Here is an 18,887-nt window from a genome sequence, read left to right as displayed (position 1 = left end):
CGAGGTGCCATCGAGATATCCCATCGAAACAAGTTGCAGGGTGACGTGAAGACAAGAATTGGCTCTATTGATATGAAGTTGCGGGTAAGACAAAAATAGCAACGATGGCAGAACAGTACTGGTGGGGACAGTTCAAATAGTGCTGGGGACAGTTTGAATAGTACTATGGAGCTACAATTTAATAACCTAGGAGCTCCATGACAGTACTGAGGACAAGTGACAATTACGGTGCTACTGATACAGGTGCAAGAGTGATAGAAATCATGGTACAGACTGTAGTTATGACATGAAGAAATGATATTATACTCATAAGAGTGACGTAGGTCATACCAATACACTGTATTAAAAATGATGATGGTTTTTAAACGAAGCAGAATACTGCGAGTGTGCATGAACTTGCATGGGTCATTAATGATTTGGTGCAGAAAAACATGAGAAAATACATATACATTGTACATAGGAGATGTGATTATGTGTTTATGTGTGTGCGTGTGCGTGGGGGGGGGATGGTGATAGGGTTCAGGGTATGATGTGTGCATGTGAACACTTTGTACATGTGTCTATTTTGAACATCAAAGTACATAAGAATGGTTCACGTGTTGGTCTACTCCTTGACTGGAGATATTATGTTTTGTACATTCACTTTGTTCATTCAAACATTCAAGCGGAATGTACAGCATCGAATGAAATAGAAATAAAACAACAATATGTGAGCCCTTCCCCCAAACTCACCCGGTTCCGCCGCCCCTGCACAGGGAAAGGACACCCCGGATTACGTACATCATGCATACACCACATCCGTGACAGGAAACACGAAAATCCCCTTAGGAGACTGAACTTCCTCTAGCAGATTAAGAAAAAAAAACACAAAGGGAACTCTCGATGTCAAAATCAGTTAAAATGGGTTTGAGGATACATTAATCTTGGTATTATGTAATACCGATAAACGAATCTAGTACTATGACAGCACAAACCAGTTATGACAAAAAACCGCACACATACCAATATAGTGGTCGGAATGTTAGCAAACAACAGCATTTCGTCACTCTAACGTCCCTTACTCTTCGTAGAGTTGCTTTACTTGCAAATTAAATTTTTAATTCATTCGTGGAGGCCCATGGATACTTTTGGGGAAACAGTCATGTAATCCCTCTCCCTGGACGACATCGAGGATCCAGCTCTCTGGGTGACGTCACACCGTCCCGTAATTAACACAAGATGGCCATACAAATATGGAATTTTTAATTTCGCGCGAAGATGGCCCTGAACTTGGTCAATATAGCCACTCAACAGAAAAAGCAAAAATTATGCATACAGAAGGTCACGCAATGGCACCCCTTGCCACATACGAAGGCTACACAAAGATGTTCTTTATGAAGAATAGGGAGCTTTAGATTTTAGACGCGCGGACGTTCAAAGAGAAAAAAACATGATCTGAGCGTGCGCAGTAGCGCGGATCAAGTTACTGCGCACGCTCAGATCATGTTTTTTTTTTTTCTCTCTTTGAACGTCCGCGCGTCTAAAATCTAAAGCTCCCTTATATTAGCCAAAGGACGCACGAAGAGAAACACGAGGGCTACACGAAGATTTTGCTACCGCTCACGAAGTTGCTGCCGGAGCCTGAGAAACTCCACATGCGGTCATACTACATGTATGTCTTAAAATGCCCTCACAAATGGCCCGGTATTTATACGATCAGAACCGAATTAGAGCATTTCTTTCATATTAGCCGGGTTCACACGTACAAATTAGCGGGATGACGATCGCGATGCTCATCCCGAGTTTTTTGGCGAGCGTCCACACGTACCAAATTAGCGGGATGGCGATCGCGATCGGTATCCCGCTAATTTGGCGAGCGTCCACACGTACCGAATTATCCCGCTAATTGCCGATAGAGACAACAACAAAGCCTCCAAACTGGGTCACACAGCGCCCTTCTCTATCACTGCTTGCGCGCACTTACCTTTGTCTATTGTCTTTTACGCGTCAGTGGTGTGGTTCGCGCGCTGTTGTTGTTGTGCTCCAAAGAGGTGAAGGACCTCTTCGCAGAGGCCTCGCTGTTGTGATGTGCGCATTGCATGATGGGATGTAAAAACTCGAGATTGTAATCCCGACCGTTCACACGTACCAGCGCGCGGCCAATTATCCCGCTAATTGACGAACCAGCGCAAGATTTCTTGGGATTAGCATCGCGATGCTTATCCCGCTAATTTTCGGGTTTTTTCTGTCCACACGTGCAAAAAACTCGGGATGACGATCGCGATGCAAATCTCGAGATTTGTATCCCGCTAATTGGTGTACGTGTGAACCCGGCTATAGTGTCCATCTTTCGTGTGACGCTTACACAAATATGCTGCATTCCTCTTACACAAATATCCTGCATTCCTCTTATATGCTGCATTCCTGCCTACACAAACATTTACATTCCTCTGTAAAGGCAACAATGATGTTAAGAGTAATACAAATGTAGTAATGAAAACAATGTCAAATATCATTATGACATCGGTGATGACGTTGGTGGAAATACTCATTTGAAACAATAACAAAGACAATGATGACAGTTTGAAACAGCGTGATAACAATAACAACAATTATCACAATCACATCACTGATACGATACATTATTTGAACATCCAATTGATGCATTTACAAATGTTAGCTCTATCATACACGATTTTGTCCTGCGATGCTTCCGAACAACAAAAGCCACATCTGTGTTTGATTCAGTGATTAAAACCATTTGAATTCAATTCAATTCAATTCAATGCAAGTTATTTACAAATGAAAGCCAGTCATCCCCCAATAAAAAAAAAAACAAAAAAAAAACAATAAGGCATACACTCTGTACATATTTGAACATGACTGAAATTTTCAACAACAATAGACTATTAAAAGGTTGAAAAAAGGCAAATTTAACACTTCGATTTGGAGCTTTTCAGGATAATGGAACAAACCATGATCTGACTGGATTACGGTACAATGTAATGTGAGTTATGAATGCAGAAGGCTATCGTCAAATAATCCAATAGCATGAAGATACGACGGCCTGAAAAAAAAACAAAAACAAAAAGCAAACAAACTTTTAATGCATACATTCATTTACAAAAAGTACATGTATTAAGATGGCACAATGAAAACTAAAAGCACACACGTTATATCATACAAACCAACATTATTACAACACGGTATCATCCTGGCAAGTTTGATTCAAAATACACGTTCAATATTTTACTCGCTATAATAGACAAATTTATTTTAATGTTGAATTCATGCTTTGTGCTTTAAATTTGAGCAATAGCGGGTAAAAGATCACAATAGCAAAGTAGAACAAAGTTCACAATGCAATTTCTACTCGAGAAAGTTAATTTTTTTTCCTCTCTTCGGTATCGGATTATACATTGACCATACCAAATAGCAAAGGAAATAGGTACTCAAAAATACATCAGTACTCAATGTAAGAATTCTAACTTTAACCCCGCCTGTGTATAGTTTCCTCTCTCTTTCTCGAATTTTGAATATTCATATCTGTCCTTCCATCGAACACTTTTCCATATAATTATTACTCTCTTTTCCCTGGTCCCTTTACTGTTCGATTCGCTTCTTTGTTGGTGAAAAACAAATTCATACTTTGCTTATTTTTGTTTCTGACTACGAACGTACAAAATCATTCTGGCTATAGTTCATATTTCTTTAAAACACCCTTAGGACGAAGGAAATTCCTGCAAGTAAATAACCACGTAGAAATCTAACACTTTCCAAGAATTTAGAGTCACTTTAAAGATATTAGCAATATTCTCATGTGGCAAAGGACGGAATGATACACAGTGTGTCCTATTTAACAGCTTCTAACCTATTTTGTACGACCTCGTCATCATTTCCACTTACCGAGCTAAAAAAATTTTCTTGATTAATTTTTTCTTTGACGTCACAATTTGTTTGCTTTTAACTAACCTTTTCTCTAGTCTCAACTAAAGGCTGAAAACATTATACTAAAACGATGGAGAAGAATAATTCTTATACTAGTATTAAATAGTTAGCAATATTGCGTCATGAAAAACGAGTACTTGCATGGAATACTGATTGGCATTTTTGTTTTCTAACAATAGCAACTGCCTCTCCATAGAAGACGGACAATTTGAAATGGAGTACGTGACAAAAAAAAAATACATGTATTACATTCGATTTAAGTGCTCACGAGGAATAACACTTTACAGCACCGTAATAAATACGGTAGGATAGTTTTTCTCCCTTATATCGTTAGTTGTCGCCATGGCCACTGTGGGGAATGTCTGCCGGCGTGGAGTATTTCTCCAAAAATTCCAAGATTTTTGGAAAAACATCGTCGGAAGCGTCCTTGCCAATGAGGCAATCGAGGTGTCCGTAGTTGGGCAAGTCGAACCATTCGTAACTCTGTTCCGGGTTCGCCTCCCGGCACAGCTCGTAGCTCCGCTTGGTGGTGTCTGGGTGCCAGCACTTATTTTCTCTCCCGCTGAAATACAGGATGGGGAGGTCTAAGTGCTTCATTGCGGCAAGATATTTGGGCGACTGGAGCCGATCTTCGGAATCGAAGTCGGGAAGGTAAGCGTCCGTGTCGCACATTCCGATTATATATCCGTGCCGCACGCACTTGGTGAAGTGCTTCATGATGTCGACGTGCACGTAGCCGTTCCACTCGTGGAGGGTGTCGTGGGTCTGCGGGTTGAGGTTCTCGTGCCGCCATAGGAGGTTGTAGATGAAGGTGATCCTGTGGCAGATATCGCTGTCGCAATGCTCCCGGCTTTCTGTGGTGATGTTCGAGAGGGTGTCGAAGACTCGATTCATGCATTTCCTGTGCCACGCGTCCTCGATATCTGTGTACGCACTCATCCCCTTCACGCCGATACACTGGAGGAACCTTGGCAAGCGCGCCTCGGCTCGAAGCTGATTCAGTCGCTTGACAACAAACCGGAAGCCCACCTGCGACACAACCATACTTCGAATCTTGCCGTCAAGGTGTCCGCCTAGCAGACACGTGTGCATAGTGGCCGAACCAGCACAGTGCACGAAAGCCTGAATGTTCGGTGCGCCTGTGACTTTCAGCATGTAGTCTACTGCGGGTGGGACGTCCTTCTCCGCCGCGTCGTTGATGAACCATCCTTTCTTGTGCGAAGGGAGGGCAATGGAGAACCGGAGGTCCAAGCACCAGACGTCGTAGCCGTGTTGTACAAGGAATTCGACGAGGTTGGTTTCCTGCGTGTCCAAGGCAAAGATACGATGTGTCATTCCCAGCCCATGGAGCAAGATGATTGGTCCTTTCGTGCCCCCTCTGTACCTGGTCAGAAGGAGGTGCGTGCCATCAAGAGCCCTTATTTGATGCACTTCCGGGTCGTGTCCATTCAGTTTTAACGGCCGTCGCTCTCTCGGTTCTGCAGTCGGATCGACCGGAGTACTCAAGCCGTACGGATTCAAAACACCGTAAGAGTCAAGCAAGATGCCAGCAAAGAATGTTCCGAATGCCGCTTTCCACTTTATCTTTTCCTTTCTCTCACAGCAACACGTGACTTCCAGTGTGGACAGTTGCTTGACGAAGTCGGAGAGTTTGATTTCCAGCACTCCGGTGCCGAAGATAAGATCGCTGGGGGCGTCCTCTTCTCTGATCGTTATCTGCAGCGTGGTCGTATCAGTAACGCCGATCTCGAGGGCCGTGTCTTTGTGCACCACCTTCACACCCTTGAACTCGTAGCGTTTGTCGGCTCCGTGGAGGGACATTTCGTACACCATCTCCCTCGTTTCCACCATGTCGTCGCTTTCGCGGAGCAGGTGGAACCGGCCGTTCGAAACAGTCAGCGGCTTGCTGTCGAGGGCCTCACACGTCACCGTGCCGTGAATGGTCGCCTCGTGCTCCGGGTCGACCTGTAACATGTGCTCGACGTCGCTGCTCTCAATGGTCAGCGTGAACTCACAATCGTTCTTGGTGCCGTTGACGTCGAGATAACCCACCATCCTTTCCGTGAAACTGATCCCTGGTTTGCATTCCCCTTTGGATTTCTTTTCTGAAAAAAGATAACAAACGAGGAGATGAGACATATTCAAAGTGATTGATTCAGTTGCCATCTGGAGTAAATTATCATACACTTAGCTTCCTTTTTTTCTCGAAAAAGTTATATTCACACGGATTCTAAACGAAGTCATCTCAACCCTTATTAGACAATGGCTTTCCGTAGTGCTGAAGTATTGGGAGTGCAGGGGCAGATCCAGGAATTCTGTAAAGGGGGCGCAAAGGGGGGTTCACTTCATTTTTTTCTTTTTCTTTATTTTTAGCAACAGCTAAAGAGGGGGCGCGCCCGGTGCGCTCCCCTCTAGATCTGCTACTGGGAGTGTGTGTGGCGGAGAAATGGGGAGGGGGGGGGGGGGGTCTTAACGTTCATGATCAGAATTAGTAATCCTGGTTTACATAAATTTCGTTCACGAGTCATATCAAACAATGTCACTATGTATCTAAGCACTATACGTAATATCACCTTTTGCGTGAGACGGGTTGTAATACGCAAACGTCAATTTAATTCTACGTCAGGTTCTATTGAACGGCAAATCCACAGAAACTTTGTATAACATCCCATCCGTCGAAATCCACAGAACGGTATTGATAGAAAACTCCAGAATATTTTGTGTAATTGTTGTTTTTTTTTTTTTGGGGGGGGGGTGGTATCTCGAAGGTAAAAGTGGGAAAACACTCTAATAAAGACAAAAAGTAAAAATCCTGCTTGCTTATTTGAAAGTCGTGTTTTATACTTTGGATCAGAGGAGGTGTAGGGATGGGGCAAGATTTTTATACCTCGCAAGATGGGTATCCATTACAAGTCTGCATGTGGCTGATTTACTTCTCACTCACACCACATCTGTTACTCTTCTCAAATACTCAACTCACCTAGGGGCTTGTTGAAGTCGTAGCTGATCTTCCACCCGTTTCTTTGCGCCAGAAGTCTCATGCACCGTTCAGCTACCATGCTTATGGTGAGGGTGGGGTTGATGCCAAGACTACGAGGCATCACAGCGCCATCTACGACGAGAAGTCCCGGGTAGGTCTCGTCCGTGTCTCCCCGAAAGACAAGACCCGCATGGTTTACGACACCTGTTGTGAGAATTGGTAGCGGTCATGAATGAATGCATAGAGGGCAGTATATCTGAATTTCATCCCCAATCATCATGCAGATGCTGTGAGTCACTTAAACCAATTCCACTGTCATTGCTTCAGACATTAAGCGGATAACAGCAGTGGGTAGTTGCTCAAAAGGATGATTTTTTTACCCTTAATTTGTACATCAAGGGAACGGCCAGCCGTTTCTGGTTGATGATGATCGCTTTCATCTATTCCTCTAGTGGACCCTTTAGTTTACATTGCGTAGCTTCTCTTAGTTGAATGCATTATACTATGTATCATACACGCTGGACTGCTTTCGCGTACTACTATAGTTACCTCCACACTAAAGGGGTATATAAAACTACACAAATCAAAATCACTACCGTTTCATTTATTTCATCATATTTTCTTATTATTATTATTGTTATCATTATTATTACTATTATTGGCATTATCATTATTACTATTTTTATTATCATTATCATTATAATAATAATGATTATTATAACTATTACTATTATTATATTACAATTACAATTATTTTACAGCCTATTCGGTACGTCAACGAATGAAACAATACAACAGCAACATACATTTTTTAAAGCCTACACTGTACTTGAGAAAAACACTTCCTTTAATTTGCAAGGGTGACTGCAGTTGTATAATCACATGAAATCATACAACATGAATTTCGTTTTCAGATTACACAAACAGTGAGAAACGCTGAGGATGCACAGTCAGTCATGTATAGACGCCAAACACGTCACATTCTCTCACCTGATTTTCCGGACTCGGCCATGATGCAGCCGCCGAGGGGATGGACGGTCACTGCTCCCTTCTTGCCGGTGAGCTTTGGCAGGATTCCGCTCCAGATCGGATTGGCAATGATCTCACCCTTCATCACCTTCGTGGCCGATCGGGCAGCGTCGTAGATTTTCGTGAAATTCCGCCCCTCTCCGACCTTGGGATAGTGAACCCAGACTCGGCCGTTCGACTCGTCCAGGCGCAGCTGGCCGTCGGCCGAATCGTGGCTCATCGACAGAAACGCTAAAGTGTTCTCGAAAGCCTTGCCTGTGATGGAGTTGATCAGTTCTTGTAGCTCGTTCTCACATGGAGACGTGTCTTCCCCAATGGTGGTTTTGAGAAGAAGTTGGTAGGGCACCTCTAGGATTGCGGGTGGAGTGCCGTCCTCAAGAACGAGACCATCTTCTAGGGGCATGTCCGGCAAGTGTTGGCGCATGTCAAGGAACCCCGTGATGCACGGACCAGGTCCTGTCTTTGGTTTCTTGGAGAGTTCGGCAAGTGCCACACCAACTGCGCGTATCTTGTCCGTGCCGTTGTAGCTGAAGTTGAGCGCGTCGCCGTTAGTCGTAAACCCCTGCCCGAGTCGCGGCGAGAGGGCAAGGCCACGGGCAGCCGATTTGAGCAGGATACTGGTCGAGCCCAACGAGCCGGCTCCGAGAATGACGGTCTCCGCCGACACCGTACGCTCGTTGACGTCGAACGCGTCCTGGTGGTGGGTGCGGTAGTGGACCAACCACCGACCTTCGGACTCATCTCGGCTTACCGCTGTCACTTCGACCTGTCATGTGATAAAGAAAAAAAGACTTAAACGTGACGGGCATAGTTTACATAATAGACACTTCTGCCTGTCCTTCGCAATAATTACCGTACGTAGAGAAGAACGTTTAGGTTGTCATGTTTAATACTAACATGACTAATCAACAGTTTGCAGTAGGCTCTTAATTATCTTATGGCTTTATGAATAGTAGGATGGTCTCTTCGCACAAAAATTTAAGTAGGTTTCACTTCTCACACATCGATGACTGTTTGTAAAGGTACTGGTCTTGTAAGAAGACAGATAGAGTGAAAGGTGAATTTTCCCTCTTCTTTCTGAACATTGATTGAAATAGATAGTGATCATCAAACTAAAGACTATATTTCAGTTTAAAAATAAAATATTCATGGCCACCTGCTGTAGTCCTACTTCATTTCATAAAAAAGGAATACCAATTCAATGTAATAACATATGAATCTAAAATACATTATAACATAGATAATACAGATAGAAATATTGTGAGAGGAGAAAAAAAAAGAAAGAAAGATAAACAGACAGGTATATATTGATCATAATGTATGCACGATACATGCATGTATGTATACCTGGACAGACGTAGAGATATGGACTGAGATAAACTGATTAAAAACATTGCACTGGTATTACATTCATTGTTTCAATACTTTCCTCGGTGAAAAACTGCGCGCCGTGGGCCTTTGCGTCCGGCAGGTAGTTCATGTTGAGAGTGTTCTTCGCACCCGTGTTGCAACCGCTGCAGCAATTGCCGCAGCCCACGCACGCCGGCTGGGGAATCCCCACGTGGTTCTTCTTGGTTTTCTTGAAGTTGACGTAGAGGGGCGCCCTACACATAAACGGACACAACACCAGAACAACCAGATAGTGAGCTGTTTGCATCGATTATATTTATTATTGTCAAGCTGTTTATATCTTTCCGTAATCGTGATAATTATCAACACTCATGAAATGAAAGAGATGAAGAGAAAATGTGATTTGGAGGGACAGAGACAGAAAGATGGCGTGAGAGAGGAAAGAAGAAAATTTGAGCGAAGGAAGGAGTTGAATACCAAAACAAGAAAACGAAATCAATATTTTGCAAGGAAAAAAAAACAGGGAATGCAATTAACTGCAAAACTGAATACACTTGTTACATAATGCAGATCTGTAGAATGATCTATTCGTGTGCTGGGCTTACTTATCATGGAAACAACACCAGACAAAACAATAAGTCTTTCACTCACCATTTATTCATTCAATCAATCATTCATTCACTCAAGTCCTTTTATTTTAATTTCAACAAAGAATATCAGTATAAGGAACATCAAATGAGAAGAGATATATATTATACACATCGAAATATGATACAATAAATTGAGAAGGCTGTTGCTGAGGAAAGATCTGATACTCACTTTTTCCAGAAATGTTCCACCCCAAGGTCCTCGATGTCCCTCACCATCTCCGTGGCAATCTTCTTCATGGCAGCCTGCTTGGGCAACGACGGGTGGGCATCCGGGTACTCCACTGGTTTCAGCATTGCCATCACGTGGTCCCGATCTACTCCGTTCAAGTTAGTGATGTCACTACGGAGAGCTGCCGGCCACGCCTTTAAACCGCAAATATCAGAAGAAGTACGATAACGTTACAAAACACGATCGCATTTCGGCACCATGTGCAAGTTCATTTAACCCTTTATGTGCCAGAGAGATTTGGACAGTGTGTAACATGCTACGGGATTTTCTGTGCCAATTTGCACTCAAAGCACTCAAAAGCTTTAATCAACAGTGTCGCAAATCAGGCGAGATAAGTCGAAAGAATCGGACTTTGGGAATAAGAAAGTTATGAAATGTCAAAGTTCCATAATTATGTTCACCATAGTAGTGGTAATCGTTCCCAACCACAAAAGTAATTAAGGAAAGGACTTCAATGACGTCATCATATCACAACGCTTTTGTTTGTTTCTTTCTTAAAATGATCCAAAAAAACACGCTGGACACTTCAAATTGAGTTGACACTTACAATCATCCCTATCAAAGCTCATCGATACTCTTCTGACACGCACAGCAACACCAGACAGGAAAAAACAAAATGTCTGATGAAAGGAATTGTATGGTTTTGGTTGAGATGGGGATTCAGATGTTAACTTTTCGTGAGACAGTTAGAAACCACTTATGAAATACAAAGAGTATACACTTATAAGAGGAAGTCAAAGTTCATTGGTGAAAATCGGTTTTGATATGGCTGAGATATCTAAAAACAAGGTAAAACAAAGTGGTCCTAATAACAGGTCTCTTTGTGTTTGGATATCTCAGCCATTTCAAAACCAATTTCCATCGAATAAACTTTGAATTCCTCTAAGAATTGTATGCTTGTTACTATTTCAGAAAAGGTTTCTCATTATCTCACAAAAAAAGTTGGACATCGGAAACCCCATCTCAATCAAACTTAATAGTATGATATCCCTTTAAAGTATTATCCATATACTGACACGTTCACTTCCTGATAGACAATCATGACCCCACTCACCCACACTAACTCCCCCTTCCTGTCTCATAATAGGGAGCTTTAGATTTTCGCGACGGGGACGTTCAGAGGGGAAAAAACCTGGTCTGAGCATGAGCAGAATCGCGTATCGCGCGCCTGAGTTTTCACTACGCGTTCTGGGCTATTTTTGCGTCCGCACAATAATTTGCGACGTAGGGAGCTACTTGATGCACCGATCATATGGGGGCGCCATTTTATTTTTTATACGTTGCGTCCCAGCGTAATCTAAAGCTACTTTTCAGCACAACGAAAGGGAGAGGAGAACGTCCAACGCACTCGTCGTCTCAATCTAAAGCTCCTTAATAATAATAAGGCGTGGGCAGACATTGCCACCATGCCAATGAGTACAGTTTCACACCTCATCTTCGAAGACCCGAGGGTCAGCGTCCAGGCCGACGTTGGCGTTGATGAGCGACGTGCCGCCGAGGCCACATCCCTGTACGACGGTGACTTCGGGCCCCATGACGATGTCGTAGAGGTCGGTGGGTTTGCCTCCATGCGGAATACAGAGAAAGAGAAGAAATGGAAACACGACAGAATTTAATCATCAGTCAATGTAATTGTATAGATTATACACATGCAAATCCTATAGCTCTCTTACCAATTGATTGCGGTACAGTGCACTCCCGTTATAACGAACACGGTTATAACGAAATTCTGGTTTAACACAGCGAATGAAATTCAGGTCGCAACATTACCAGCTCTTTGTTGTGTTTTTTTTTTTTTATTAATTTTGTTAGGTTATAACGAAATTTCGATATAACGAAAGAAAGCTGCCGGTCCGAGGACTTCGTTAAAACGGGAGTCCACTGTATTCCGTACCTATGCATGTTATTTTCATTGATTCACGCGTCAGTGCATTTGGCTGTGTGTGGCTATGAGGATTTGGTGACTAAAATACTAAAAATGCGCCTCTCGCATTTCATCACTAGGTCATACCTCTCTCTTCCCCTCACTCCTTCTTTTTCTCCCTTATCTCTGGGTTGTTTGTTTGCTTGTGTGTGTGTGTGTGTGTGTGTGTGTGTGTGTGTGTTTGATCCCTCTCTGTCTTTCCTATCCATCTTTTCCCCCGGTGTGATTCCAGGAAACTCATTTTCATCAGAATTGATGAAAAAAAAAACTTTGTAAAGTTTCATTTCAACTCACCACATTCTAGCGTGCTACAGTCTTTTGACGTCATCTGCATATTCTTCATCGCTTCGAAGGCCGTCTCGGGAAAGTCTCCCGGCCACCATTCCTTGCCCTTCTCGAACACGCACACCTTCTTTCCTGCCCGGGAACAGCGGCTAGCCGCAATGGACCCGCCGTACCCGGATCCGATGACGATGACGTCATAATGGGGGTCGATTTGGCTGAGTAGAGATGAGAGGCGGTACTGTGAGTAATCGGCCGCATATTCCTGCGGGGGAGAAAATGGTGAAAATGTGTGTAATCAGCAGTGGCGAAGTGGGCTAAAGGAAATGCAACCAACCGTGTTGTACAAGATTATAGGCATTCCAACATTTATGCAGTACCTTCTACAGCGTAATATCATACAACATTATGGGAAGGAAGCAAATCGAAAGTTAATTTCAAACACGGATATCCTTGTACTTTGAACTTTTAGACAAAAGGAAGTGAATACCACTCTTTCTTATTGTGTAATTTTGATTGCGTAAGCTTGAATTTGTTTTTCCTTTATGCAGAATTTCAGTGAAAATGACCAGCTCTTGAGATTTTCTCAGCTACATATTGTAGCAGGTATGGTCTATTCTTTGAGTAGGCCTTTAATCATTTAATCACATCTAATCCATGTTGACATTCACTTTTCCTTCCGCTTCAATGAAACCAAATCCGAAATATAAATGTGGATTGGGTACAAGAAGTGTATCAGTAGAACAGAATCTCAGTGAAAGTTTGAGGTAGATTGGACAAGCGATTTAAAAGTTATGTTTTTTTTTTTTTTTTTTTTTAAGTTTCGGTGCCGTCATCGCTGGATAAGGAGACTACTACAGTACACTTTGTGACGTCATTTTGTTTTCATTCTATCCATTTATATCTTGGCTTTGCTTTCCTTTAATTCAGTTGCTCACTAGACTAATGCATAGCACGAGAGATGATCTAATGCAATACGAAACAATCCATGTAAACATCAAATCTAATCAACGGCGTAAAGTTTGCTGTACTTGATTGCATTCAGTGCGAAATATCAAAATCTAATGACTCTGAGGTCTTACGTCCTATTTCATGAAAAGCCCTATTACAGCGTTCTCCCAGTTCGATACGAGGAGTTTGATGGCAAAACGACATATCTCCATTCTTGTTACATTGAGATATCTGCGATAAAAGCTGCTTTTTAAAATAAAAACTTCCAGAATATTCACTGTTATATAACTAGTGAGGTATTACTAGAAAAGATGTATTTTGCTCTATGATGATGGACTCATGGTAACATGTTTCAAAACGACGTTCGTGTCAAGAAGTTGTGAACTACAGGGGCAAATTCCCCTTTCATTACCATTGTGTCAACTTTTCAATGCCATTTCGAGCGAGAGCGCTGCCATGAGTGAAGTATATTATACTATACCATAAAATGTAGTTGAGGATCGTAAAAGAAATTATAACGAACGACACAGTTAGCTAAGCGACAACATTAATTAAAATGTAAGCATGCCTATAATACAATGGGTGCAAATGATATTCACAAACATTATGGGGGGGGGGCCTCTGGAATGTTATAAAGATACTATTGATGAGCCGCGCTGAAGAGAAAACAATTACTGAGATCCGTTTACCACGTCTTATAACAACTGATTAAGAGATAAGACATAACAATCAACGTGCCAAACAGTATCATAATTTCTCAAACCAATAAGGACGAAACAAGCTAGCAACATTTTTACTATTCGATAGCCTTAGATATAATTATACCAGTATATATACAGATTAGTATCATACGCATTACATTATCATATCTGTTATCTTACCGAGTCTTCGTCAAAGTAATATTTTCTGTCCGGCTCGTCCATAACGATTTGTTCTACCGCAAGCTATGACAAAATGCAACCTTCCGATGGATATAATTGTACTGGTGTATACTGAGCATAATATGTTCCACTGACTGAAGTAATGCGTCTATACTTTGCATTTAAATACCACCGATCGAAGTTCATAATATACGGATCAGGAATCGACAAGATCATTACCCTTAGATCTGATGGTCATAAATCACAGTAACGGAAGTTCCGCTTCCGGGACCGACTTCCACAAGGGTGAAATGAATAGTTTTTGGTGGTTTTTGTGTGTGTGTGTGTGTGTGTGTGTGTGTGTGTGTGTGTGTGTGTGCCCTCGCGGAACAGCTATAACCCCAGACCACTTGATGACTGTTTACGCTAGAATTCAAAACAAATAATCCTTGACGCAGTGGTCCTCGACGGCAAACTTCCTGTATTGTGATGCTTGTCTGAAAAAAAAAAATCGTTATGCAAGGTTTCTTTTCTGAATACCCCTCCCCCCCCCCCCGATTCACCATCAATAAATCCTTTAATGTGCGTATTAAGTTGTTCAAAGCAATTATTTGTTCGTTTCCAGTTATTTTCAGCATTTAAATTCCTTATGAATATGAACAAAAGTAAATCGCTATAAACCAATGACAAAGTAAAAAGATGATAAGTATGAACAGAAACTTGCAGTGCATGTACACAGTACAGACCATTCAAGACAAGACCTTGTTTCATGAAAATTAATGCAATTGCAACGCATTGCTGGAGACGGTGTGGTAGAATGACTTGCTATTATTATCATAATCCTCTGACCAAGAAACAGACAATCATAATTATACAGTGCAACAGTACAAACTAAAATACAAATACATTCCACACGGGAATGGCACAGGAAAATAAGGCAAATAAATAGCTACCGTACAGGCATGGGTTGGTAAAAGCAGAATGGATTGTTGTTATATGTGGGCCTACTCGGAAGCATACTCATGTAGCGGGTTAGTTTCAGACACGGTACAAAATATCATATTGTTGAAAATCGAGAGCACTTTTGTGGTCAGTATAGATGAAAGCCTGTTATAACAGAACCGATACCAAAGACGGATAAAAAAAGAATACACAAACACTTACACACACACAACTGTCACAAGACAACGCCATTGTCCATGCAATACACAGTAACCACACGACCTTCAGAAATTATTATTTATTATCATTATTATTATTTACAGCAGGAAGTAAAATCGCGTTTATAAACAAGAACTTTCAGTTGTTAATCACACGGAGACCAGACAAATATTATGTTTTTCTCATCGAAGGTATACACGTTAGTGAATCACTGAGAGATTGAAGAAGTAGCCCCGGTTTACCTCCAGCTAACAAATTGACATGCGCCACCTAACGGCAACGCTGTGTCATGTGAGCTGACTTCTCGTGGCAGTATCAGGACAGGTTTCACAAAAGTGTTTTGATATCACAAGATTTCTGTATTAGCATAATGTAGATAGACTGTTACCTAGAATTGATTGTTAGTTACGTAAATAATTATCTATAGATAGATAGATAGATAGGAAAAAAGAAAGAAAGAAAGACAGATAGATAGATAAATAGATAGATAGATATGGAACAATAGATAGATAAATAGATAGATAGATAGATAGATAGATAGATAGATAGATAGAAGATAGATGGATTAATACAATTGTAGATTATATTGATTGTTAGACAAGTAATTATTGATAGGTAGGTAGATAGATAGATAGATAGATAGATGGATGGATAGATAGATGGATGGATTAATACAATTGTAGAAACGGACTTTATTAAAGAACACGACCAATCGTATCTTCGCAATAGTACATTCAGTTGGCCTAATTTGAGTCTGAAATGCACTGACTATACTTCTGCCTGTGTCTGAATGATGGATTAATGATTTTTTTTTACTTGATACAGAATTTGATATTAATATAGGCATCATAAAGTTTAATTTCGCTGTGACGTGGTCAGTTACACTCCAGGATACTAGTATGTCTGGACAAGGATGCTGATTCAAATTTCCACTGAAGTTTGCTGATTTTGGTGATAGCTAGCAATTTAATCGTCCACGACGCCTTTCTCTCATTCATACTTCACTTGCCGCTTCATTGGTACCCGTAACACAAGGTCCTGTACCCACTTTTTTCATTTTCGCTCATATGGGTCTGTTTACCCAAACTCCTCCCTGGCTTAAGAGGGGAGAATGCTTTCCATTTTCCATTGAATTAAATTGCAAGAATATAAAAGTCAAACAACACCGTAAAATTGGGCCAAATTTGACCAAGAAAACCGCTGGATTACACAGTTATTTTATCATGTTTCGTATAACAGCAGTAAAACCGGTTGCAATCCCTTACGTAATCACAAAGGCAAAAAAGTCATGTATGCATGTACATGTATTAAATAGGTCAATAATTCAGCAACACGGATCTACCATAACTCATCACAGTTGTAAGTACTGTTATAAATATGCTTGAATCTCCACAAATATGTTGTATTGTATTGTATTGTATTTATTCAGACAAATCAAAAACAACATGTCTAGGGGTGCAAAAAAAGGTACGAATACCCATGCATGTCTGCACCCCTGGAGTACATCATCACAAAATTAAACAAATTAAAAATTATGATTGGAACATTGAAATACAAAAATCTAAATACATATAGGTACAAATATAATACAGTTATTGTAAAATGACAATGAAATCAAACTCTGGCCTTCTGAACAGCAATATATTGCACAAAAAATGGGTAACCAGGATAAAATGTAAATAAGTGATATCGCAAGAGAGGAATAATCATCTAAGACAACAAACCATATTGCAGGGTATACTAGCGGAATATTAAAACATGGACGAATACATAAAAAAAAGTCTATATCATAGTATATGCACCTTAATATTGCACCGGACAGAGTAAGGTTAAAATTCATCAAATGAGACTTATATGATATACATGATACATTGTAGAATGAATTCACATACATAAAAACTGTCTTAATAAATATTTAAAGCGAGAAAGAGATGTACTGGCTACAATGTTACTTGGCAATGAATTCCATTCTTGTGAAGTCTTGAGATAAAAAGAACATTTGAAATAATCAGTTCTTGCAAACGGGATATATACTTTCTTATTATGATCATTTCTACCAAATCTGTTCTCTCGTGTAATTCTTTGTTGTCCAGTATTCACTATATCATTTATCATTTTGTAAAACATTATAAGTCTGAAATACTTACGTCTTGTAATTAATTTCGAGAAATGTATCTTTTGCAACAACGTATCATAACCTGTTTCCCAGTCACGAAACAATAATCTAACAAACCTCTTCTGAACACGCTCAAGTATGTTAATGTGAGATAATCTGTATGGATCCCATGCAGCAGCACAATATTCTAAACATGGACGTATAAGAGAATTATATAAACTGATTAAAACATGTGAGGGACAATGTAAAAAATTCCTTTTTATGACACCAATAATTTTATTACATTTAACATACGTTTCATTACAATGATCGTTCCAGTTGAGTGTTTCATTGATAATTATTCCTAGATATTTTTCTGAATGAGTTATACTTAATTTCTTTTCACATAAAACATAATCATAATCATATTTTGTTCTTTTCCGTGACATTTTCATAATCTTACATTTATTAACATTAAAGTCAAGATGCCATGTCTTAGACCATTTACCCAAAGCATCAAGATCTCCTTGTAAATCGTCACAGTCTTCAAGTGAATTAATACACCTATACAAAATGCAATCGTCTGCATAAAGACGAATATTGGAAGATATATCATTAGTAATATCATTTATGAAACATAAAAACAAAATCGGACCAAGGATGGTTCCCTGCGGGACACCAGACTTAACATCAACCCAGTCGGCACATTCCCCGTTGAGCACAACCCTCTGCTCTCTATGTTCTAGAAAATTCATAATCCATTTCAAATTGGAGTTTACTACACCGTACCTTTGTAATTTAATTTCTAAAAGACTGTGCGGAACACTATCAAACGCCTTGGCGAAATCTAAAAAGACGATATCCACTTGGGAGCCTGAGTCCATCGCACTTGACCAATCGTGAATAGCTTCGATCAATTGTGTCTCACATGAGCGCTTTTCACGGAAACCGTGCTGACCGTCACACAATATATTGTTCACTGACAGGTGATTAACAAGTCGACGACATACAATCTTTTCAAGTAATTTGCACACAATAGAAGTCATAGAAATTGGACGATAATTATTTGGGTCGTTTTTCTCACCTTTCTTAAATATAGGGCAAATGTTAGCTCTTCGCCAGTCAACGGGCAGCTTTCCCGAGGACAAAGATTCATTGAATAATTTACATAAGGAACTGGCTAATTGTTCAGACCCTTCTTTCAATATTTTTGCTGGCAAGCCGTCTGGTCCTTGGGATTTACTGACATCAATATTCTGTAATAATTTACGCACTTCAGCGACATCACAAACAATATTTTCCATGACTGGAACACAAGAAAACAAATCGTTCAGTCGGGGATGAGTAAACTGGGAATCATTGAATGTAAACTGAAACTGTGTATTTAAAATATGTGCAATCATTTTGTCATCTGTTACGTGAGTTCCGTTTACTACCAAAGATGATATC

The 18,887-nt window shown here is 40.6% G+C and overlaps 1 protein-coding gene across 1 annotated transcript in view; it reads right to left on the bottom strand.

The window, feature by feature from the left end:
• Positions 1-3,913: 3,913 nt before the first annotated feature.
• LOC139728478 (uncharacterized) overlaps positions 3,914-18,887 on the bottom strand; it is a 38,722-nt gene continuing 23,748 nt past the window's right edge. Inside the window, exons 2-8 of the mRNA XM_071639416.1 lie at positions 12,384-12,636; positions 11,596-11,729; positions 10,106-10,299; positions 9,345-9,540; positions 7,898-8,702; positions 6,908-7,111; positions 3,914-6,032 (exon numbers count right to left, since the gene is read on the bottom strand). Of these exons, the coding sequence (XP_071495517.1) occupies positions 4,258-6,032; positions 6,908-7,111; positions 7,898-8,702; positions 9,345-9,540; positions 10,106-10,299; positions 11,596-11,729; positions 12,384-12,636 (3,561 nt within the window). The 3' untranslated portion in view covers positions 3,914-4,257. The remainder of the gene's footprint in view (positions 6,033-6,907; positions 7,112-7,897; positions 8,703-9,344; positions 9,541-10,105; positions 10,300-11,595; positions 11,730-12,383; positions 12,637-18,887) is intronic.

Source organism: Diadema antillarum, unplaced genomic scaffold (genome assembly GCF_040938485.1).
Source record: "Diadema antillarum isolate AM-2024a unplaced genomic scaffold, OU_Dant_1.0 seq00000182_RagTag, whole genome shotgun sequence".
Taxonomy (NCBI): domain Eukaryota; kingdom Metazoa; phylum Echinodermata; class Echinoidea; order Diadematoida; family Diadematidae; genus Diadema; species Diadema antillarum.
The sequence above is the reverse complement of the archived record's forward strand: the minus strand, read 5'-3'. Positions and strand labels throughout refer to the sequence as shown.